General features: G+C 37.5%; 1 protein-coding gene across 1 annotated transcript in view; it reads right to left on the bottom strand.

The window, feature by feature from the left end:
- The window catches only part of LOC139744191 (contactin-2-like), a 49,441-nt gene extending 22,926 nt beyond the window's left edge, over positions 1 to 26,515 (bottom strand). Inside the window, exons 1-11 of the mRNA XM_071654642.1 lie at positions 26,512 to 26,515; positions 25,802 to 26,089; positions 25,216 to 25,314; positions 15,189 to 15,404; positions 13,745 to 13,850; positions 8,543 to 8,733; positions 7,193 to 7,471; positions 5,105 to 5,383; positions 2,504 to 2,667; positions 1,863 to 1,986; positions 1,240 to 1,395 (exon numbers count right to left, since the gene is read on the bottom strand). Of these exons, the coding sequence (XP_071510743.1) occupies positions 1,240 to 1,395; positions 1,863 to 1,986; positions 2,504 to 2,667; positions 5,105 to 5,383; positions 7,193 to 7,471; positions 8,543 to 8,733; positions 13,745 to 13,850; positions 15,189 to 15,404; positions 25,216 to 25,314; positions 25,802 to 26,089; positions 26,512 to 26,515 (1,906 nt within the window). The remainder of the gene's footprint in view (positions 1 to 1,239; positions 1,396 to 1,862; positions 1,987 to 2,503; positions 2,668 to 5,104; positions 5,384 to 7,192; positions 7,472 to 8,542; positions 8,734 to 13,744; positions 13,851 to 15,188; positions 15,405 to 25,215; positions 25,315 to 25,801; positions 26,090 to 26,511) is intronic.
- Positions 26,516 to 26,601: the final 86 nt, after the last annotated feature.

Raw genomic sequence — 26,601 nt, 5'->3', positions numbered from 1 at the left:
GATGCTATGACTTTAAGCCTTTGACATCATTCTCAACATGCTCATCTTTCTTTGATTATGAATATGCAAATCTTCATTTTATGAAGGATCTTCAACATTTTTTTCCAAGTTATCATCTTCACGACAATGATTACATATGGGTAGAACCAAAAAATTGTGTCTGTGGTACAAACACATGGCAGAGAAGGGAAAAAGAAGACCTTGTATGTTTTCATTTTTAAACTAAGACTAAAATTATGTCTTGTCAGCTTAGCCCCATTTAATTTGTCTACAGTTCTGACCCTCTTAGTATTAAACCTAATGAAGTCCCATTCCTTGTGTATGAATTTGGGGAGTATTTTCTGATTCCAGAGGTTGTCAAGAGAGGGCAGTGTGCACATCCATTGTGACGCTAGTACTACTCATGCTTTCACTGCCAGCAGCAGATGACTCCTGGGTGAGATGTGGAGTATGGATGAGTGAAGGGTGGGACTACTAAACACTACCGATGAATGTGAAGAGCTCTCCCAACATACATGTCATGCCAAACAAAAGGACATACAATGTGACCCGCCAAAACAAAAAGATCCGACTGACGGTTGAGTCGAGAAAATCAAGTTGGAAGTCAGATCATCAAAATTGGTCAAAACCATCGGATTTCTGGTTTGGACATAATTTTGTAGTCTAATGTATCGTCTACCATCTGCCGAAATTTCGAAGTTAAAAGGCAAGAAATTAGCATTTTTTGGGGCCATAATTTTCCGACATTCAACAGAACAGAAATGTGTCCAAAGATTTGGATTTAGTGCCACAGATAGACTCCGCCTCTATCAACGAGGGAGTGACCTAATTGGTCAGTGCATGGCATCCTGGTTAATGATTGGTCGTGCATAGACCGTTGGCGCTAAGCTTGAATGAACATCGCGGGAGGTTGCCAGGAGAATACCTTTTATTGTCAAGAGGTGAAAACTGTCTTGCCTCCCCTGATCACGACTGCGTCGGATGGAAAACTTTGCAGGCAATTTTCTTAAAACGCTGATTTCCCAAACCACTTGACATGCCCTAATCAAATCATTGATATCTCCACAATCGAGTACTTTCATGAGTCCTGTTATATATGAAATGAAAGTGGAAGAGTAAGGGAATAATGCAATGTCATTTTCAGAAAATCGACCTCCCCCGACTTTCGGATCCTTTTGTTGTAGCGGGTCACTAATGGTAATCTCTAGCTACCTGGCAGTCACACCACTAGGAACTCACCTTGCCGAATAACGCTCCACTCGTCGTCATAAGACGTCTTGGCCTCGATGCTGTATGAGGTGATCGGACTCTCGTTGGGGCTGCCGGGGACCCATTCAAGGGAGGCGGTGAGTCCATTGATATCCACTGTCAGGCCGGAGGGTGGACCAGGGGGACCTGCGTACCGAGCAACAATCATCCAAAACAAACATTATTATTTACCCCGTTAATGTGGGGATGACCTCTCCCCTCCAAATGAAAAAAAAAAAAGAAAAGAAAAGAGAAAGGGACAAAGCAAACAAACAACATTGTACAAAGAAACACAAATAGCCATAACTGAAAAGGACTGTATTATGATTTGTACACTTTTCATTATTGTCATATCATTATAAAATCAAAATGAACAAAAGAAAGAAAGACACACAACAATCTCCCGCTTCCTTGGATAAGATGGAGGAAGAAGAAGAGTAAGTAGAAAGGACAAAACAAAAAGGAAGAGAGCAAAAAGGATGAAGAAATTGAAGGATTAGAGCATGAAACTGAAACTGACAGAATAAGAATCAGGGGAAGAGAAAAATGCAAAAGGTAAAGAAAGAGACAAACACATTGGGGACGTAAAGGAAGAGAAAAGGATGATGACTTACCGGCAATAGAAACTGTGGCTGTTCTTGAATCCCTGTCGGCGATCGTCATGGCAATACAGGTGTACTCCCCAGCATCATGTAGCTTGGCATCTTGGATCCTCAGGTTGCCGTTTTCTCTCTCAGGCTGGGTCATTGCAAGAAGGTCATATGTAACAGAATGAAAGCATGTTCATGAAGGGTGCTGAGAATGCATATCACAGCACTCTTTGGAATACCTACTCACTCTGACCCAATACAATTTGATTTGTTGTCCCATCTTGCTTCTTTATATCCTATTTTGCAGATTTGAAAGGCATGCATACAAGTACCTAGCGCTACCCTTGTAACAGTTCTCAATGTGAAAGTACAATGAAATACTAAAACAACAATTACAGTTGTACAGCGCTGACACGAACTATTTGATTGTTTCACAGCCCTTTACATCACAATGTCTATAGCACAACTGCAATATATAGATACACCCTACATCTATTAAATTTTTCTTTAATTGTATATACTCAAAATGATCTCAAATCCAAAACCAAAATCAACTTCTAAAAATGAATGCACCTCTACTACAAAATCACATAGAATGTACCAAAGAGACAAAGGACACAGGAACCCTCTGAAAAGCCTAAAGGCAAAGTGTACAGGTCTCTCACCATACTGAATCTCTCATTCTGGACCATTTCGATCTGCACCCCGTTGAACTCCCAGACATATCGAAGTTCCAGCACATCATCAGACCGGGCAGAGCACTGAAGGGTTGCCGACTCTCCAACGTTGATCTTGGTATTTTCAGGTGGGGTAGTAATCACGGTAGCCTCTGGAATCATCAGGAAAAAGAAAAAAATGAAAAGCTAGCAGATACAGTACTCTCCGCTTAGTCGGGTAGTGTCTAGCATGTTAATTCATTCACAACACAAATACAACTGTACCACATACTAATCACACACCTCTCTACATCACACACACAGCACGGTATATTGCTTACAGCCACAGCTCATCTAAAGTCACACAACAGCCTTACTTTCAGTGTTTGCAGCGTAATTCTGCAAACAGTCTGCATGCAGCCCTGAGTGCCCATCAAGCCACATACACGCTTCTAGATGTCAGTCATTTTGAAACTAGATTCTTATTTGCATATGCAGCAAAATGCTGCAACAACTTCTGCTGCGTCCCTGTGTATATTATGGGAACTGTAAGTTTTTTTCTTTTTAAATTGATAGTCCAAAGAAAAGTTAGAATCTTGATGTAGTTAGTTTATTCTTCATTTTTCTTGATAGCTAGCCATAGCTCATAAGTATTATAGTTTTTAAAAGGATGGTATAGTATTGGTGGAGACGACAACTGGGCTTTTAGCTCTTTGTGAGATACCAAGAAACCACTCGCGAAATAGTACATACCATACCATTCTAAGAGCAATTCAAAGTTTATTTTTTGAAAATCGGTTTTGGAATGACTGAGAAATCCAAAAACAAAGCAAAACAAAGCGATCCCAAAAAAATGTAGGTCCCATCATTTCCTAGGATCCCTTTTTCTAAATATGTCAGCCATTTTAACACCAATTTCATCAAATATATGTTGAATTCCTCTTGGGATTAGATGAGCTTTCATATTTCATTAAAGAGGTTTCTCATTATCTCAAAGAAAATGTTAGACACCTGAAGGTATGTCTCAACCGAAACAATACAATCCCTTTATTACAAGGCTTTCTCTTGGAAACCATGGAAATACTAGTAGATCGGGTTAACGTGGAAAATTCCTACCCAATTATCCGGAACGCCTACCCCATTATCCGGTAAATATAACACCCACAGGGAACTGCTTTTCACTTTGTAAGTCGATTAAGCGGACTACCCAATTAAGCGGTATCCAATTAATTGGAGAGTACTGTAGTGATATTAGCGTGATTACATCAGGGAATGACACAAACCATTTCTTGAAACACTGATTTCAACCGAAACTGAGAAGTGTCAAAGGCCTTCAAAAAGCCAGCCGACATAGCAACAAAGCAGTTTTGTTTTTGCTGCAATGAAATTCTTCCCTCCCCTTTTGTTCTGCCATACTCTTTCCCTGCTCACTGCTTATTTCCACCCCTATCCCCACCCTCACACTCCTTCACTTTCCTCAGCCTTGGCTCAGAATTTTTGATGAATTTGGGATACAAACACACAAACATACACACACACAAACATACACACACACAAACATACACATACAATTGGGTTTGACTTCTTACTTTGCAATCTCAATCCCGTCTGGTTGATTCACCAACCAACTGACTATCTCCATGCTCACAATAGAAGATTAAAGGGATGGTACAGTATTGGTGGAGATGAGAATTGGGCTTTTCACTTTTTGGGAGATACCAAGAAAACACTCATGATATAGTACAGAGCATACCATTTCAAGAGGAATCCAAAGTTTATTTAATGAAAATCGGGTTTGGCATGACTGACACATTCAAAAACAAAGTAAAACAAAGCGATTGCAATCAAATGTGTGGGTCCCACACTTTATTAGAATCGCTCTATTTTGGCTATCTTAGCCATTTCAAAACCAATTTTCATCAAATAAACGTTGAATTCCTCATAGAATTACATGCTCTTTCATATTTCATACATTTTCTCACCAAAAAATGTTAGAAACCTGGAATTAGGTCTCAACCAAAACTGTACGATCCCTTTAAGAGAACAGCAGTGCCCCACTGTCGGCTTTAAAGGCCATCGATACTCTCTGTATCACTTTTATTTTACACTGCCTCGCTCTATAACTGATAAATGAGAAAAGAAAATGGAGCTGCATTGGGATTTGAACCCAAGAACTCTGGATTGTTGGACCAGTGCCCATATCCACTGATCTATGGAAGGCCCAAGTGTGGTGTTCATTTCAGAAACCCCTTGATTCTCAATGCTCGTGCCGTCAGAAGCTTACACAAATGTGATATAAATCCGAAGGATAAAAATCAACTCGGGTATGAATGCGAGGGATCAGTAAAGTGATGCAGATATTTGAATATATAACAAGTGCACCTTAAAATTATAATAAGGGGTCTAGGGCAATTACCCCCTGGGCAAATACCCCGGACCCATCCCCAAGTCCTAATCGTAATCCTAATCTTAATCCTAACCCTAACCCAAACTCTAACCCTAATCTTTACTCTAACCTTACCACTAACCAGTATTTAGCTGGGAAGGGGGGGGGGGGGGGGTAACTGCCCTGATACATTAATACGATATATGAATATTTTAATCACTCACCTTTAATTGCAACAGTAAAGGACATTTCATCAGAACCATAGCGGTTGGATGCTTGGCAAGTGTAGGTTCCTCCGTCACTCTGCTGGACATTGTTAATGACCAGGTGAGGTGGGTCAGCGGTTAGGTTGTAGTGGACACTATCTTCGATTGGATCATCATTATGGGTCCATGTCACATCCGGGAATGGTGCACCGTCCACCGGGCACCTAACGGTCACTCTTGCATTCTGGGGTGCTGGCTGCTCGGCCACAGTAGCCCCAGGAAATGTGGGTGGGAAAGCTATGGAAAGAATGGCGATTTTAAGTGATGCTATTCTCTGTCACAACTATTCTGCTCACGCGAAATCTGCAATTGTGTTTGGGACAAATATCTACATCATGGTTGATCCCACCCAGGAATGTCTGTGCTGTCTGGAAGTCCTTATTCCGATTTCTGTGGCAAACATCTTATTCCACAGTCGATTTCTATTTCAAAACTTCGGATAGGAAACCCTAATTACATGCGATAGTAGGCCTCATTGTGTGCTGTCTGTCTTACCAACTGATACTGGAGGTGGCTAGAAATCCTGATGTAGTGAAGAAAGACAAAATTGTCCCCTTGCCTTAAAGTAAAGCCATACAAGATGAGGAGTAGCAGAACTAATAAACTGCTTATTCATGACCTTTCAACTTGTAAAGTGAAAAAATAGTTCACATTTGCCCAAGAACTGCCAATTTTTCCTGTAAAATGTTACAATGTAATAAGAAATGTGTGAAATAGTGACTGTTATAACACAGTTTCAGCTGGGTAACTATATAAATGCAAAATACTAACCAAAAAGCTTCAAACTATAATCTCACAGCTAACCTGTGCATGGTTACTACGTGATGTTATGTATCCAATTACATCGATTATATATCAGGCCATAGCAGTATTCATCGCACACAAGGATAAACTGCATGCAGCTTGTTCTGCATGCAATTCAATACTACTGCTGGGACACGATTTGATCATGTACTAACAGCATTCTACATGCACACTACTGAATGTGGAGAGCGCTTCAGGAATAAAAGTCCAATACACCAACTTTTCTTATTTCTCACTTTTAATCTAAAAATACTACACAACGACTCAATATTCTGGCAAATCATGTCAGCCAGACAAGTTTTCTTGTAGAGTTTTCTGATATATTGCAAACAAATTCTAAATGGTACAAGATGAATTTGGAGTCCTTCTGAGTACTATGTTTTAGCTTCAACAACAACCTCATCAGCATCATTATCATCATTATTAATGCTACGATCATCATATGATTATCATCACATCATTGTCATGATCATCAGCTGGTAATATACAAGAAATGGTTATCAAATTGTCTGAATCTGCAAACTAAGAGTAGCATGTTCTGGGATCAATGATGGATAATATCTACCATGGATACCTAATCACATCGTTGGACCCTGTTCATTCAAGAGTTGATGGATGTGGAGTGACAGCAATGTAATATCACGTTTTCAAGGGAACAAGTTCTTGAGAACTCTCACAATGATTCCTCCATCTTTCTACGCCTCTTCTTGTGGGCACTGGGCCGCAGAGCCTTGGCAGCTTTCTTGGAACCCTTCTTGGCAACTCTTCCGGATGGAGAAGCCATTGTGAGTGTTCTGTCTGGAAGCATCCTGAAGGTTGCCTTGTACCACTTTAAGATTTTGACCCTTGTATTCAAATGTTTTCATGGAAATGCCCCTGCATACCTCAGTGAACTCATCAAGCCATATCATCCTGGTCATAATCTGCGTTCAAAATAAAAAAAAATCTCCTCTCTAAAATAAGTGTCAAATCTAAGACATTTGGTGATAGGGCTATTGGAAAAATGGCACCATCATCATGGAATAATCTCCCTCTCAGTATTAGATGCATTACAGATTTTGATAAATTCAAATCTGTGTGAAAAACTCATCTCTTTGATAATTGTTGATTTTTGTGAATAGAGAAATATTTGAAAGATTTTGTTTCCATTTGTACACGCATAGAGGCTACAATGTATCTTATGGTATTATGCATTCTAAGAACTGACTTTCATTATCATTATAACCACAGGAAGAATCTCACCTCTGACAGTCAGCTGTGCAGCAGAGTATATGGTGCCGATACCATTGTTGGCAAAACACTGGTACATGGCGGAGTCATCCACTTCCAGGTCTGTGATCTCCAGGACGGCGTAATTGTTTCTGAACTGGTGTCTCTCCAGGTTGTCGTCCAGAACTTCCCCATTCCTGTACCACGTGTAGGTGATGGACCCGCTGGCGCTCTGTGCTTCCACTTCCCACGTGAGGTCTGTGTGAATGTCTTTCTGCGCACTGTGCGGCATGCTGACCCAAACGGGTGGCTCTTTACACATAAAGAGGAAACAAAATGTACGGACGTCATGCAAATTGTAACAAGAGTCAGGGCATCATGCACTTGTGACTTGTTGCAGCAGCTAGGCATCGGTGGTTGGTAGATACCTCAATAGCTGTCATCTTTCACAATCACGAGAATCACAAGAGACTGGCAATGCAGAATCTTATTTTGCATTTTGTTGTCGTTGAAAGTACACTCTCCCTGTGACTGAGATACCGTAAGTGAAGGTAAATATCAATGTCTATGCATGTTAGGTGTGCTACATAGAGTGCTCTTTTGATGTCCTAGAACACTGAATATTAGTGAAATTCCTCTCAAAATTTCTTTATCATTGTACTACCCTAATAACATCACAAATTGTTGGGGGGTGCCCTTTAATTCAGTATTTAGTAAATGCTCATGAGGGGACTGTAGATTAACAAGCCTTGCTTTTCAGCAGCCCCCTCTATGTCCAACAACATTGTTTCAGTGTGGTTGTAAAAGTCAAAGCATAAAATTGCATTGCCTTTCTGTTTATCCTTTATTATAATGTTGTGTTAATTTTGTAAAACTATGTACACGTAAATGTTTTACTGTTCTTACCTTTTTGTTAGAAATGAAAATAAATGAAAATAAATTAAATGAAAGAGAGGCAATGAATGGAATCCATGAAAACTTCAAAACAGATTTTCCGATTTTCCTTTTTATTTCACAGAGTATTTCACTTATCTTACTGCATTCCTTAAAAATGTTTGGGGGATAATTCATCTTCAATGATGTGCTACCTTTCAAATAGAAGAGGGATGGTGGATAGTGATGTACTATTGAAAGTAATAACAACTTAAAGTGAGTGAGTTTGGGTAAGGTAGATACTGTTGTGAGAATCCCACAGGTCAGGGGGCATTTCATGAAGCGCATTGTCAGACATTTTTTTCTGACAAACTGTTATGGCTACAGAAATCCTTCAATCTAATTAGCTGAGGGCAATTTGTCTGGAAAAATATCTCACAAAATGCTTCATGAAATGCCCCCTGATCTGTGGGATTTTCACTACCCCTCCCCCTGAATGAAGCAACAAACCTTTGACAGTCAGAGTCGCTTCAGCTGCGATGCGGCCAACCCTGCACTGGTAGCTTCCGGCTGCATCCCTCTGGACATCCCTGATGACCAGCACTTGGTTGTTGTCCTGTATGGAACTCTGGGCTGGCATGGAGGCACCAACGGGACCGGTGCGATGCCATTCGATGGGTGGGGGATTACCGTCATTCGTCCTGTCAGCACACATTGCATGACCATGGTTATTGTGTGTAAGGTCTTCAAATCTCGTCCAGCATCGCTACTTGCAGTAACTTACTTTTGGTCAAATACCACTTTGACTCAGACCGCGATAGTTTATCAAACCCACATGACAGACTGAAACTTATCTGAAGTCCTTAACAGTCTAAATTTACATAGCAGAGTAAATGATTGCATGAATTTAATGATAACTAGAGATTGTAATTTGTCATTACTGACAAATTAAGGTGATCCGATCTTTTTTTTATCAATGATTCGAGTCCTGATCGCAATACGCATGACCATACAGGTTTCATCTGTGTTTAGGGAGATTGGCCGTGTGATGTTTGCATTCTCATTTAGAAAAGGGAGTCATATCTGCCATCCTTGGTACTAAATTCTGTATACACTAGATAACGAAGATACAGCAACAAATACATATGACCTTTGACCCACCTTTACACTCCCAAGATGGCATCTGAGGAAAAAGTGGTTATTTTGTGAAATGATTCTTGCGACATCGTCTATACGTGTGCAAAATATGGGAAAGACAGGTATTCACCAAGAAACAGGATGAAACAGTTATGACCTTTGACCCTAATTTACATACCCAAGACGTTGTCCGATCAAGTAGTTGTAATTCTATTAAATAATGTACGTGACATGAACTAAACATCTGCTAAGTATGAGGGTGATAGGGGCTGTTTTTCTTGAGTTATTGCAAAGAAAGTTGCAGAAGGAAAGAAATATCTCAATACATCGAAGATAAGCTTTAATTTCAACCAAGTTTTTCAACATGATTCCGACATTGTATGAAGAAACGAAGGCACACATTCGATAGCGCACAGTCTCAGCTATATTATACAACATATTAAAACCTGGGAGAAATTCACCGAAGGGTAAGTGAGCTAGTGCTCGATAAAGACAATCATGTCAATTTTCACATATAAAAGAATTCCCTCCCATAGAGATAACACGTCATAACGAAGATACAGAAAGAAGTACATATGACCTTTGACCCCAATTTGCACAGACAAGATGGCATCTGAGCAAAAAGTGGTTATTTTGTGAAATGATTCTTGTAACATGGTCTTTGCGTGTGCAAAATATGGGAGAGATAGGACATGTATTCACCAAGATATAGGATGAAACATTTATGACCTTTGACCCTAATTTACATACCCAAGATGGTGTCTGATCAAGTAGTTGTTATTTTATGAAATAATATACGTGACATGAACTAAACATGTGCAAAATATGGAAGTAATAGAGGCTGTTTATCTTGAGTTATTGCAAAGAAAGTTGCAGAAAGAAAGAAATATCTCAATACATAGAAGATAAGCTTTAATTTCAACCAAAATTTGTGACGTGATCCCGACATCCTATGAAAAAATGAAGGACACACTTACGGTAGCGTAAAGTCTCAGCTACAACATATTTAAATCTGGGAGAAATTTACCGTAGGGTAAGTGAGCTAGTGCTCGATAAAAATAGTCATGTCAATTTTCATTTCCAGAAAAACTGCACTCCCATAGAGATAACACGTCATAACGAAGATACAGAAAGAAGTACATATGACCTTTGACCCCACTTTGCACAGACATGATGGCATCTGAGCAAAAAGTAGTTATTTTGTGAAATGATTCTTGTAACATGGTCTTTGCGTGTGCAAAATATGGGAGAGATAGGACATGTATTCACTAAGATACAGGATGAAGCATATATGACCTTTGACCCTAATTTACATACCCAAGATGGTGTCCAATCAAGTAGTTGTTATTTTATGAAATAATGTACGTGACATGAACTAAACATGTGCAAAATTTGGGGGTGATAGAGGCTGTTTTTCTTGAGTTATTTTTGAAGAAAGTTGCAGAAAGATAGAAACATCTCAATACATCGAAGATAAGCTTTAATTTGAACCAAGTTTTTTAACGTGATCCCGACATCGTATGAAAAAATGGAGGGCACACTGACGGTAGCCCAAAGTCTCAGCTACAACATATTAAAATCTGGGAGAAATTCACCGTAGTGTAAGTGAGCTAGTGCTCAATAAAGATAGTCATGTCAATTTTCATTTCCAGAAAAACTGCACTCCCATAGAGATAACACGTAAACTGGAAAAATTTGACAAGATGACTTTTAATCCATTTTTACGAGGTGATGACGTCATTCAATCAAAATAATGTTATTATACTTTTGAAAGACCATTTCATAAGCTACAACATACTGAAATCTCAGTGAAAATTAGCAAATTATTAGTGAGATACGTTAGAATAAACTTGAAATTTGATGACGTCATTTTGAAAATTAACTTTTTTTACTTTATTAAGAAATTTGATATCTTTTAATCATTTTTTCAGCATCGCCAACCCATGAAATGACATGTACAACTCATCAGCTTTCAGAATATGTAAAGAAAATGGTTGGTCACCGTCCATCCTGACGAGTAAAATCGGATTTAAAATTGGCGGTTTTTTGGCATAGTTGCACTGTTTATCGCCATTGACGCGCGCGCGGAATTTCAACTTTGACGGACCCGTATGACGTCATATTGAGTCGGATTGACTTGAAACTTGGTAGAAATATTCCTTGACATTTTAGACATCCGATCCATGTGAAAAAACGGGAAATTTCTCTTGCATATGAGCTGCGCGTGCGTATATGCACGCGCGCGTACGCGTCCGTCCGATTTGTTCAATTTTTAAAAAAATGCTCCAAATGGTCTGAAACGTGTACAAAAAAATTTTGAGCTCGATTGGAGCATACAAATATTTCAACGCGCGCGTACGCGCACGTTTTAAGGTATAGATGAATTTTGAGAATATTAGTAGAATGCGCTTGACTTGAGATATATGTGACGTACATTTCATTGAAAAATTTCATTCCATTAATGAGATATGATTGAGAATGTGTTTTCATATAATGACGTCATAATGACGTCACGGTCGACTGATCACTATGATTTTACTAGATCTGTCGTCTTTGGGACACGATACATACATGGTATAAGTTTGAACTTGATAGGCATACCACTTTCTGAGCTAACCTCTGCACAACTTTTGGGGAGAAATAAAGAAAGAAGAAGAAGAAGAAGAAGAAGAAGAAAGAATCCGTACAGATACAGAAGGTGATCCGAGAGGATACTCGGATCACCTAATAATCACTAATATGGACTGGTCTTGAGGGGATAAAACATTTATTGCCTGAACTAGAATTGTGATTGCTTGAGTCAAAGACGACATTGGAACAAATTCGGTACCTATCACCCTAGGGATGCTACCTGCTAAATTAGGTGCAAATCTGTCACATGAAGGAGCTAAAAAATGTTTGCTCCTTCATGTTTTCATGAAAGAGCTAAAAATGTTCGCTCCTTCATATTTTCATGACAGAGCTAAAAAATGAGAAAATTGGGTTCCAAGATATATGCTACAGAAATAAAATGTTTCTTTATGACAGAAAAGATGTAGTACATGGTGATCATTTCCTGTAATAAACTATGAGATAGGACATAGACTATGCCATGGATATGTTATCTTGCCAGCTGTTTATTCCATTCCACTGGACTGCAGCTCAGTTGTTAATGACAATTTAGCAATCATGACACTATAAGCACACATTTAATTCTATTGTAATTGGTGATGAGCTTCTTGCTTTTCAAAATATCCTTCTTTTTCAAATACATTTCCTTTTCACTGTCTGACTTCATATTATTGTATGAAGCTTTTAGCAAGACACCTTCTACAGCTTATGCTTCATGCATTTAGAAAAGATATACTCATTCATTCTGTTCTCGACTATGGGCTCAGCAAGCCTGTAATACCCCCATTCCACAGAGATTTTGCTCATCAGTTACACGTCATAAACAAAGTTTTGTGGTTATGGCCACCCATCAAAGTGTATGGGATGAGAGTCTGATGAATCCGACTTGTGATGGTCAACCATCAGGTCAATGTCAGACATGCTGGGCCTGATCCAATGAGGCAAGATCGTCCGATGAAGGTACTAGAGCTTCCAGTGGCAAGTCCAATAAGTGTCGAGGGAGTCTGACAATTTAACTCCTTATGTGCCATAGTGGAAACCCCCTGTGTGCCACGTTTATCTGAGACACGAAGGTAGTCATGCTTTAAGAGAGAATTCTGTTTTTCCAATTTGTATAACTTCTACAAATTTCTGTTAAGATGGGCATAATAGTAAGCAAACTCAAAGACGAATGCCAACCTTTGTTTCAATATAAATTGTATGACGAATCTATTTTCAATTTTTCTTTTGAATGACCAGTTGCTACATTCCTGTAAAGGCATGACTTTTGCACATAAAACCGTGACAGAAACTTAGCATGTACGAGCAAATCTAGTTGGGAACACCGCTTGATAGTCAGTCACCACATAGAATGCAAGCCGTATATGAGAAGAACAGGAAGAGGGATTAGCAGTGATTGGCGATTTATCGATCGGTTTTGGCGGATTTGTTTGTTGAGCAGAATATGCGAAGTTGGCACGCCGTCGACTGAGTCGGACGTGCGAACGTGGCACATAAAGAGTTAAGCATTGAGTTAATCCAATGTGTGTAAGACTTGTGTTGTGCGACTATCAGGAGTGTCCAGCTGACGCCCTACGACAAGTCTGAGGAGTTTCTGAAGATTAAACAGTCATCGGACAGGTTAATTTGAGTCTTGTTGTGGGGATCTTCTGGCACTGGTATTACCCTTGGTGAGCCTTAATGAAAGTCTCTTGAGCTTGTCGAACCAGATTTCATTACAACTCATCGGAATACCTACATTTTTGCATTTTTGGGATCAGATGATCTTCTGATAGTCAGTGGAATGGGGCTTAAGGTATGAAGCTAAGGAGGTCCATGAAACTCAGTCACAATTATCCTGTCTTTTGATAAATCTCATGATAATGACTGCTTGTTTTGAACAGTACTGAATGACTTACAGATTGCTTACAAATTTGAGTGATTGCTTTCACAATCATCACTTCATTGTACTGATCTCAGTATTACCTGCCAAAGAAGAAGCACTCAAATGTGACACTCTCTCCCACAAGGGCACTGGCATCCTTTGGCTTGTTCTCTTCATCGATGCGAACGTCTGTATTTGGGTTGGAGACTGTAACATAACCAGGACAAAAACATACGTCTCATCTCCATATTCACAACATTGATTTCCAGATTATGTTAACCTTTAAATTTCATTTTTTTCCCTCCCATCACATAAATATTTATCAACCAGCCTTTATTTTATTTATTTATTTATCTTTAATCTGTAATACTGCACAACAAAAAGTTGTATGAACTAATTTTCTGAGTTTGGCTTGGGGACATTTCATGAAAGAGTAAACCCTCTTCTTTCTGGATCTAAAGTTTGGAAGTAAAAAAAAAACAAAAAAACAAAAAACCAGAAGTATGCTGAACAGATTTTGTAGATCCATTTTAATGCATCTGACATTGGTATCTCCCATATTCACCAATGATGCATGTAAAAGCATGCATAAAATTCCCTCAGATACTTCAATAGTCAGCAGTAGTATTGAAACTTTGATATCATCATGAAAAGAATTATGCTGAATTTGATCACATTATCTGATCACTCAATTGCAAGAAGGTTATAATGGAGTTTCAAATCCTTCTCTTATTCTCTTTAACTCTTTAACACAGATGTTTGAGTCTGTGCCTTGTATGTATGAATTATATACTTCAAGGCCATATTCTAAAAAATAACATTAATACAAAATAAACCATTAAAGAGCAAGCTACTTACATGCTTCATTTAAACAAAAAAACTGAAATAATGAAAATTCTTACATTCTCAAATTGGGAATGGAGGTAAATGTAATTGAGACATTTAGGTTTGATTCCAAGCAATGTCAGTTTTCAACTACATCACCAAATTTATCATTCTTTGTGCCCTGACTTTATTGGCATAATGCGATAACATGTCACATACAGTTAATACGCACATTCTTGTAAACCATAAACCTATATGTCAAATGAAAATTGATCAGCAAAGGAAGTGAAAAAAGATGGGGGAGGGGGATACTATTTTATTTATTACTTTACTCTATTTCATTTACTTACCAGTAAGCTTATATTTTTCACTGTTTGTTATCACAAATCTAGGGCAATGAAATACATGTTAATCATAGTCTTCTCATAGGGCTCAGAGAAATTAAACAACTATAAACACATTTGAGAATAATAAATAAATACAGTTCTGAACAAACATTAATCTTCCATTTGGACATCACATAATAGGTTCATGTAGGCAAGAAAGACAAAAAAAAAAAAATGTATACAGAGTGGGAGGGTGGATGTAAAACAGATTCATTTTCAGAGTTGCTGTTATTTTTTAAAATCAAAGGAGTTTGTGGATACAAAATGTTCAATGATCAAGGGTAGATTATTCCACAGCTTTGATGCAAGCGATGAGAACTGACGTGAGGTTTACCTGTAGTGGTGGTAACCACTGTTTCTGGGCTTATTCTACCTCCAGAGCTGGCATCGGAAGCAATATCGCTTGTCACAGTGCATCTGTATGAGCCGTCGTCTGTGGCTAACGCATAGGCAAAGCAGAGTCTACCATCTTCCATGATGCGGATTCGGGAGTTTGTCGAAATCGGGGTAAAGATTTGGCTCTTCATTTTGGTCCAACTTGCAATAATGCCTGGTGAGAAAAGACAGTCATTATTCAATTAATTCCTTTCTAGTACATATCGTTAAGATGCAATAAATCCAATTAAACAGCAAAAAGCCTTCCTGTTGATGAGATGACAAAACACACACAGACTGTCAAAGTTTTGACACTTTTGGAACATGATCCCTAACTGATGGGATAATGTGATTTCAGAAGCCACAGAACTTTGATGGCAAGTAATCTTTTCTCGCACGTAATCTGGTGTGAATTACACATAACAGGGCTACATTTATGCTACAGCATTGCTGTCGGTTAATATACCTGCAAAATGGATTCTAGGAGGACAGCTCATACAACATGGGGGAATCTGAATGCATTGCTAACAAGCAGAGTTTCAGAAAGATTTCAATTTGGATGCTTTGAATATTATCATGAAGACTTTGTCTGGGCATTGAATGTCTGGCTCTGGGCAAACAGTGCTTCATACCAAATTACTTCTAATACTAAAGAGAAGTATGACATAAACTGTTTAGTAATGGAGATAACACTAACTTTGGTTCTCTTTGTACTTGTAACTTGAACACTAAATGTCATAATGATGTATTCATCTCAGCACTGCTCCCCTCTACAGTTTGTGAGTGGTTATGAAACTCAACTTACGTGTAATTGCCACATTTGCAAACATTTATCTAGATTTAATAGCCAAATGACTTTCCTCAGAGTAGGTTTTCAGCTGAGAATAGGAGCAGAAAAGATCAGATAACTGATAGGTCCTGTTTTGCAAACAAATACCCATATTTTAGCATGGTTATTGTAATAGACATCAGAGACAGTTGCTAACAAGTTTTGATAATAAGATGATACAAGCACTTGTCTGAAAATGGCAACTGGCAAAAAGTTTGCATTTTTTGCCTATTTCCAAGAAAGCTTGAGAGAAAATATGCATATACCTTACATATCAAATTTGCCCGCAGATTTTCTCTAGATATTGTATTCACCCAATTGGGAATATCAAAGTAATATATTAAACAATTCACAAAACTACTACATATCTGGTTAAAAATGGGTGTTTAAAAAATCTGCTCCTTTCATTTGAGGTTGTTTTGAAGACTGTATCTTCAGCTTATCTTTTGCTCTGTCAATCCCAACAAACTGATAAACTTTGACTGGTGCACATGGGTAGTAACTTTATCTGTAATTATGTGATATCGATCATTTTTTTTCTTCATTTTAGTGGTTTTTGTCATATGACTGCAATGATAATTATGATTATCACAGCAGCAGCAGTAAATGTGAGAGCATTGTAGTTTGAATAACATTTGTAATGATAGTGATTATGATGCTTATAACGCTAATGATAGTAACAGAAGTAGTAATGATGACAATAATAATGATAATAATAATAATAATAATAACAACAATAACAATAATAATAATAACAATAACAATAATAATAACAATAACAATAATAATAACAATAATACTAATAATAATAATAATAACAATAATAATAATAATAATAAGAAGAAGAAGAATAAGAAGAAGAAGGAAAAGAAGAATAATAATAAAAAACAATAAAATAAGAATTGCAATAATAATAACAAGCAAAAACAAATTACAGATGGACATACAAAGATGTATCGGGATGTTAATTGGGTTATGATATCACTTTAATAAAAGTGAAAGTTATTCAGGAGAGTGGAACTACAAAGCTGATACAATCACTGCAAAACATAAAATATGGTACTATCCTATATCTGCTGTGCTTTTACTACTCTACCAAGAATTCATTATCTACAGTTCCAATATTTCTGGTATATAGGATGGAATCTAATTGATATTTTTCATCTAGAATTTTCTGTAGACAAACTGATTTATATAGATATATAGATATATATCTTTTAAATTCTATTTATTTTTTTTATATTTAATTTTATTTTTTTTCCATTTCACAATTACTCGGTTTAACTTTATATCTACAAATAGTTAAACACAAATCAAACACTGTCTTTAGAGTAGAAAAAGACAAGTCATAGAAAAGCTCTTCTACAAATGTTTTGTCTGGCTAAAAGACTTGCAGACCACATAATCTGCCCACAAATATAAAAGATCCCAGTACACTTCACACACCATTTATGAACATTTGAAAGTATGTCATCTCAACAACAAGATGAAAAAAGAAATCAAATTTGAAATAGTCACTCTGAAGAGAGTTCTAGGCAGAACAATATTTGGTAAGATTATTATCATGGATTAATAACTCATATAGAACAGTATTATTCCAAATCTCACTTCAAGAGATATATCAGTGCAGTTACAAGGTGTGAAGCAAAAAGCAATGAAGATGAAAACACCTCCAAGAATGAGAAGATATGATGAACTGCTGATTAAATGTTTCACTGAAACAGGTAAATGCAGTCTTCAAGATACATTCTCAGAGATAGAAGTATAAATGGCATTGCTTTAATCTAATGCCTACAGCCTGTGAAGTACTTAGACAAGATGCCCAAACTAGACGTTACTGCTCAGTCTCTTCACGTGCAAAGGGGAGGGAATGAAAGATGAGACATTGAAGAAAGAGAAAGACACACACATACACACACACAGACAGATACAAATATAGATACAGAGAGACAGACAGATATAGGTAGATATAGAGAGGAAGTTATACACAGACAGACAGACAGACAGACAGACAGACAGACAGATACAGAGAGGCAGATATAGATACAGAGAGACAGACAGATATAGGTAGATATAGAGAGGAAGATATACACAGACAGACAGACAGACAGATACAGAGAGGCAGATATAGATACAGAGAGACAGACAGATATAGGCAGACAGAGACAAACAGATATAGGCAGACAGAGACAAACAGACAGACAGACAGATACAAGAAAGCACAAATAGTCCTATTCTTGCATTCAACATTCAGAAAGGATAGATGTGATATGGCTATGTTCTAGCATGGAGGTACAAAGAGTTTCCACCTCTATGGTTCTAGGACACAAGGAATGACAAATGATGCTCTTTTTAAATCTTGCTGCAGAAGATTCTGATGTATGAAGACAAGCAAGGAGCTGAAAATGCAAGCTATGCTGATTAGATTTGGTGGTACAGCCATGACCTCCATAATAGGGATCAAAGAAGATTTGCTATATTCTGAATTTGAGTACCTCTTCAGCCAAAGAAATGATGGAAATCAGCCGAGAATGATCCCTATGTTGGTATTGGCTCATCATAGATAGATAAAATCTTATTGCATACATCATGCATACTGTAATTGATTGAGCCAGCACTGGTGAGAAAGATATCAGTATGAATATATAATTAAAACCAATCTGCAGCAGCTACTCTGAATACTAAGTTGGGATCCAATGATAAGGACCCTAAACAGGCCTCAGTCATTCTAATTTATGATATGCAGACTGATGAAGAACACAGGCTTTGGGGACAAATAGCTTTCAGGACCAAACACAAAGTGGTAAAGGGATTTGGGGCCTCTCATTCATATGGCAACTATAGTATTGGAAACTTTCAGTTAAACAACAACCAATGGCTGTGGATGTGCATTCCAACCAAAGTTATGACAGTTGCTACATTTTCAAACTGCATACTTTATTAGCCTATTGATGTAATTGGGCTTTGACATTTCAAACATTAAGGGACTGGAGAAGTGAGCTCCTAATGCATTTATTGGCACTCCTTTCATAATCACATTTGTTTACGCAAGGTGAAATGAGTTCCTTCAACTGACACAGACAACTACTCATGTTGCATATTAAAACGGAAAGTGGAAATCAGATATAGATAACTTAAAGATATTGGTTGGCCCTGGATAAATAAAACACATGTGAGAGCTTTGCAGAAAACTGTTCCATTAAAGATGATTGGTAGGCTGGTTCTAATGACTAATATCTGTTTGAGGTCCTTTTACAAACTAAAATTTGTTACTGTGACCATAAAGATAAAGGTGGATGTATTTTTTCTCATCTATTTTTGACTTCACATAAAAGAAGACATGAAGGACTCTTCAATAAGGCCTGTCTGCCTCTTGTGGATGTGAATTTAAACCCATGTGACAGCTGACCATAGAAAAGTCATACAGCCAGTCCAATTCACAACACTAACAAATGCTGTGAAATTTCTAGAACTCGTATGACAACAAACCTAAAACATTGTAGTTATGCTAATGCATGATATCTATAAGTAAAATACTTCTATCAATTACGATACATAAATTTTGTTGAGCTTGCTTTCTCATGCATGATGAAGCTGCAGGCAAATTTTGATGGAGTACAGCAAATTTTGTACAAATGGATGAGTAGATAAACTGAATACCTAGTAGTAATCAAATTACATTGTGTATGCTTATTTCTACTTAGCCATAGAGTAGCAGTCTACTGTAAGAGTGGATATTTTTGCGTGACTAATTTTTCGCGCTCCGCCGGGTAAGAAGAGTTTCGCGTGTTTTTAAATGCACGGAATCAAGACATCAACTACTGGAATATATGGCAAGCGAAAATATTCGCATGCTTTTATTTTCGCACTAGTTTCTGGCTGCGCAAAATGCACAAAAATTTCAACAACGGGAAAATTTCCACTTTTACAGTACTTTTATCAGTGATGATTCTGACTTAACATTTCAAGGGTAAAGGCAGTTGAGAGAACTGTTTGATTAGGGTATGGCAAGCACACACACACATTCTGATGATCACATTAGTATTCTTACTGTCTCTCTTTAGCTTTGATGTCTTTGATTTTTGCCATTTGAAGTCACATTCGTGAAAACATTGACTTGTCGCTTCGTAGGGAGTCTGAACACCAAATAACATGGTATTTCCCCAGAAAGCAACAAGCCAACTAAAGACATAATTTGTGAATGTGGTGTGGATGACATATTGCACAGACGAGCAGTGTAACAATGAAATGGCTATGAACAAGAAACTGCCTACACAACTATAACCAGTGGTAACACTAAATGTTTACTTATCATTAAATACACCACTCATAATGTAAGATTTTTTGATTTTTTTTTTTTTTAAATTCCAAAACAAGCTACACTACTAGCCCATACCATACATCTAAGTTATGGCATGAAGAAAATACTGAGCTATTTAAGGTTTCTATATATCCTCTCTCTTGGGGGGGGGGGGGGGGAGGAATAGAAAAAAAGAACTACAACAGTAATTACAGCTTACAAAGATTATAGAAATGTTACCTCAAAGAGAGGATAAAAATAGAGTTGGAAAACAAGTTCATGAAAAGTGATCATTGTAGTATACAATTACAGTAACTAAGAGAAATGATAAAACAAAACGGACAAGAAAACAATAAACAACTAAAAATGTAAACTGCAACAACATAACACATATCATACATAAATAAAAATAATACAAAACAGAAACAAAGAACAAAAGGTGGGGAAGAACACTATTCATTACCAAAATTACATGTAAACTAAATGTCCACAAAAACTGCAAAAAAAAAAAGGAACAAAAAAAGAGAAAAAACAACGAGCAAGACCAGTGTTATCCAAAGAAAACTGACAGAAGAAAAAAATCGAAGAAAGGGATACCTTTGCCAGGTCTAAAATGAAATATGGGGGCGGGGAATACTGTTTTTATTTTCTCCTCACAATTATGATGAAAGGCTTTTATTACCCTTTCTGTTGTGCAATACAAAAGCTTAAAACATTCTGCAATATCAGAGGATTTTGAAACTCAAGAGTAAACAAATATTTCCTATGTAATACCTGTCATTCTCAAGCTACGGTATGGCACCATATACATATATATATGGACCATACCATATATAAATATGTTTTTGGCATGTCCATTTTCACAACATTCGCCAGCTGAACCATATTCGCAAAAATATTGCCTCACATGACCAAATGTGCTGTAACAGTATTTTGTACGAAGGGTGGGATTTTTTTTTTTTTTTCCATTCCATCAAAGTAATTCCTGATGGTGAATTTAATCACTCACAAAATTGCCTGACTAGTCCCCATTCACAAAGTACCATACTTGTGAAAAAAGAGAAATGGCACTGATACTTATGTGAACACTACTGATGGAGACAAGTTGTTTGCGGTACACTGATATGAAGCTACAGCAAGCTGTATTCAATTCTAGCTTCAAGCAATGGTGCTGAACATTGTTTTAGCAATATACACAATGTAAGACACTGTAATGATGTGGAATGATTTCACAATATCCTCCTATCTACACACAATGCTCTATGATGATGGCTGGGGAAGACTCAACTGTAAATTAGCTATCAAAACAAAAAACAGAACTATCTACTTGGCATATCACAAATCAGGTTCTTTGTCACTGATGCATTTTCATTTACACGATTGAAGCTTCTACAAGCAAACATTAACCCAATTTGATCTTGCATCCATTCTTTGTCAAAAAAATGATGGTATTAAAGGGATCGTATAGTTTTAGTTGAGACCTAATTTCAGGTTTCTAACATTTTTTGGTGAGATAAGGAGAAACCTCTTATGAAATATGAAAGAGCATGTAATTCTATGAGGAATTCAACATTTATTTGATGAAAATTGTTTTTGAAATGGCTGAGATATCCAAAAAAGAGCGATTCTACTAAAGTGTGGGACCCACACTTTATTACGATCGCTTTGTTTTACTTTGTTTTTGGATGTTTCAGTCATTCCAAACCCGATTTTCATCAAATAAACTTTGAATTCCTCTTAGAATGGTATGCTCTGTACTATATCATAAGTGTTTTCTTGGTATCTTGCAAAAAGTTAAAAGCCCAATTCTCATCTCCACCAATACTGTACTATCCCTTTAAGCAATACAGGCTGTTAAACCATAGCTGGCATCAAAAAGCGTTGGGATTACATTTTTGACAGATGACATGAGGAACTGAAGTGCCACTTTTTTCCTTCAAGTATCTTTTAACTTATATCTTCCTAGAGAGACTTGCTTAAGAAAATTTGTGTGTTTAATTGAAAGTTATACCAGAGAGGTACAAAATGATTCTCAAGAATTAACCAGTAATTCTTGCTCATAATGGTGGGCTTATTGTGTGCAACTTTCTTACACGAATAACTGACAACTTAGCTTGGCGTGACAGTTTTACTAATCAATATAAAAGATGAATCCTCACATAGGTCATGCGACTTTTTGATGAATACACTTCAATGTGCCAGGAATATTAATCGCGAAACGTATTTCCAGTACAGGTGTATTCTACTTGGTTAAGCTTCCTGTATATTTCAAACAGGAATATCACAAAGAAGAAGTGTATACTTCTTTGAAGCTCAAATGGACTTCCACTAAACAATATATCACATCATCATTGTTACAGGAAAACATGCCTCGGGTGGCGTTTCTGTTGACTGGATTTATTGTTGACAACAGAGAAAATAATCCCTCATAAAGTGTAATGACTCCCCTTATTTTTGACAATGAGCTTAAAATCCAAAAATATCCTTCAAAGCTGAGATGGTCCATTTCACTTCAGTTGGAGGAATCCATATCACATACAGTCATAGCAATCATTGTAGGCAAGGTTTTAGACAAAACATTAAATGTCATGGATGGTTAGTGCTGGTGTACATGATGTCACTTTTGCCAGCATCCATGCATGTGTAGTTTGTGCTATACTTGACTGGATGCATCGAAACTCACACTCTCTGTGTGTTGATAAACATTACCAGTACATTTCAATATAAAGGTCGGATCTTTAGAGCACGCTTCTACTTGGAAGCTAGCACTGCAGTCCGTACCCAACCAGGTGCTATCACTGCCTATATTAGGATCAGAAGCATGAAGTATAGTCACTGTCCATGCAGTATGGCATGTAGAAAGGAGAGATGAAAGAAAGAAAGAGACAGACAGACAGACAGAGAGACCTACATAGCACAAAGAATATATTGTCATTGAGAGTCCAAGCAAAGGTGAAAAACCTTGTCAGGATTTCATCACACTCTTGAAGTACACACTTTATTGTTATAACCCTTTCTGTGCTCGGGATTTTGGACAGCATGTACAACACTATAGGTTTTCTGTGTCAATCAAAACTCCAAGCACCGTACAGAAGGTTAATAGCATCAGGAAGTCTTATTTTCCAATTGACCGAGTTGTATGCCCTCTTGGGCAAAGACAACTTACAGGTTGCTTTCATATCTAATGCAACATATATGAAGTCGAGTTTTCTCTGAAAAGAACATACATGGCCAGGTTCAGAATGTGTTATTCATGAATCATACAGGTTTGGACAAATTTTTCTCTACATATCAACTATACTATTTGTGTATGTAGGTCAACTCTGTAAAGAAGAAATAATTAGAGTGAGACAGACTGCAAGGAAACAAGAAGTATGAATGTCATGGGAGGGGAGTAGAGTGGTGAATGAGGATGAACAAACTCTATAAAACTGTCAGACAAACTGTGATGTTAGTCGTCTAGTGATGAGATGCATGATGCATCATGAGACAGACAAAAACAGACAAGGACTTCTTGTACAAACCCTCTGTTTACAGCACGGAACCATTCAGTGGTCCAGGATCCACAACAAAAATTGAGAAAAAAAAGGAGGAAAAAAAAGGGTGCATCCAAGATGAAAAGTGTAATGGGTGCAGAGGAAAAAAAAAAATAAATAAAACTCGTCAAGAAGTTCCCCTCTGGATACTAGTATTACATGAAGAAGGAAATATCCTGCATATCATCATATTGTTTTATAACCATTCCACAATTTAAGTAAGGATGCCTCTTTTGCTTTCGTGATATTTGCACAGTGAAGGCTTTTTAGTATTCACTCTGGTACAATATGCTTAATACTTATTTCTTTCACATATCGTTCTCTGGAATGCAGATGACAAAATCCAACCCAAAATTAATACAGCTCAAGCCAGTTTCAGACTCTACTCTTTGAGCATATAACATTAAAAAAAAAAACTATAAAAAAACCCAAACAGAGAAGCTAGAGCACACACTATCATATCATGTTGTACCAGACTGACATAACATAAAGAATAATTGACTGAATAAAATGAACCCAGGGAAAGCTCTCTGTCTCCTGAATACTCCAATCATAATATGCTTGAAGATGACTTCACATGATGAAATTGACAAAATGTAATGGACAAATTGTAGTGTTATTCCATAAAAAATGGATGTAGACAAATTCTACACAATCATGCCTAATAGTCACTAAACACAACAGAAAATAAAAAATAATTCACCTATAGGTTGTAGAACAAGGAATACCATTTCACAGAAGTATATATTTGACAATATATTATGTAACTTATATTGTGCCAAATCCACTCTATAGAGTGCTCAAGGCGCATATACATATTTACATGTGACGCAAATTTTGATTGATATTAACATACATTCCATGATCAGCTCCTAATAGCCAATCATGGTATGCTTACCAGATCGCAGGACGATGGGAACGCAGCATTACAAGTGAGGCTGATTGATTGACCATCAACACAGGTTAATTCTTAAAGAATTACCTCATATCAATGCCAAAAATTAATCAGTGATGGTATACTTTAAGAAATCTATTACTAGCAACCAGTTTCATCCAGTAGGCTCCTGATGAAAGCCAGGTGTTAAGCAATCAAATCCAGGAGCCGAGTAATGGACAGTCAAACATTTTTAGCAGCCAACCTGTTTTATAGGTGTGACATCTCCCTTGGAAGATACTGTACATGCATCAGATTTTCTCCAGGAGGATATCATATCAGATGAAGCTGGTTGCTAATCACTAAAATTTGCCAACACTGCAAATTGAACATGTACAGAGGAGTGGAAAGTGAGTGTGGACTGCAGAGTGAGGGCAGTCTTCATACCTGGGAAATGATCAGGTGGATTGCAACTCAGGCATTGCCCTTCATCAACTGTGAGCACTTCATTAAGCGTTTCAGTAGGGTTGGAGTAGCTCTCCACATCTGCAACAAATCAAAGAGACAAAAACATAAATCAAGATATGGTGAGTGGTCTGCATTTGACTTACAGTCCGACAGACAAGCCATTCCCTATGACTGTCTTTGTGTAGCGCCCTCTATAGTTTCTTTCATTTCAGTGTCGAGCAGCTTCAGAAAAATCTGACCATACATATACCATACTCTTGAATATACAGTATCTGGTGCCTTGTATTTTCATATTTAACTAATAACTGGTGAACAAAATGCTGGTTCATCACTGTTCATAAATTTGAATACATGTTAAAGTTAATTTCTGAAAGTATCATGTGCAACAGAAGTGACATAAAATGGTCTCAAATGGTGTCATTGATGGTCCTGTTGCAAAGAAGTTTTAGTTGTAATCTAGTGCAAATTGTTTAAAAAAAAATGCAAATGACAACCCAAGATATGCTAGGTTTTGATTATCAGTGATTACAGTATTTTGGGGGGAATAGAATCGACAAAGCCTTACATGCAATGGTGAGTCTGGCAGGCAAGCTGCGTACATCACCCACTCCATTGGACACATAGCACACATACAACCCCTCGTCCCCTGACCTCTCGGGGTCGCTGATGGTCAGTGTGCTGCTAATACTCAGCCGGCTATTTGTGGCCATGCTCAGCTCTACATCATTGAATGTCCAGCGGTAGGTCAACGGCTCATCCCCATCTGCCCGGCACTGTAGCTGGACATTCTGGAGGTTGGCTGAGCTGTCGAAGACAGTGTCTGTTGGCTGTAGCGTCAAGATTGGACCAGTGGCTGTAGGGAGAGGTGAAATCAGACAAGACCATCGAGCTTTGCATGTGGTGTAATATATATGAAGTCTTATTGTAGTAATGTATCTGCAATGCCTACAAAGGTACATGCCACTGATGCACACAGTACGTTGGTGAGTATGTCTGAGACAAACAGCACCATTACACCTAAAAGCATTTAGATAACCACAGCAGCTAAGACTTGCAGCCAAAATATGACACTGGAAGCTATCTGAAAATATCTAGCAAATACAACAAGTACTTCCTTTTATTCATTATGAAATCATGTTGGAGGAGATATGCTGAGGTAAAATGACAACGCCCAATCGAGACTAACATATTTTTAAAAATGACACCTGACATGCCTATCATTAATTTGGCTTAGAAATAATTTGGTCTTGAACTGCTAGCCCCTTGCAGTCATACCCATGTCAGAGTTTTTCGCACAAATGGATATGGTTAGCTATTTCCTGCGACAAGAATCCACAAAAATACAAATTGCTCCATACTTACTCA

The sequence above is a fragment of the Diadema antillarum genome, unplaced genomic scaffold (genome assembly GCF_040938485.1).
Source record: "Diadema antillarum isolate AM-2024a unplaced genomic scaffold, OU_Dant_1.0 seq00001146_RagTag, whole genome shotgun sequence".
NCBI lineage: Eukaryota > Metazoa > Echinodermata > Echinoidea > Diadematoida > Diadematidae > Diadema > Diadema antillarum.
Note: the sequence above shows the minus strand (reverse complement) of the source record. Positions and strands in the feature narration are given on the sequence as shown.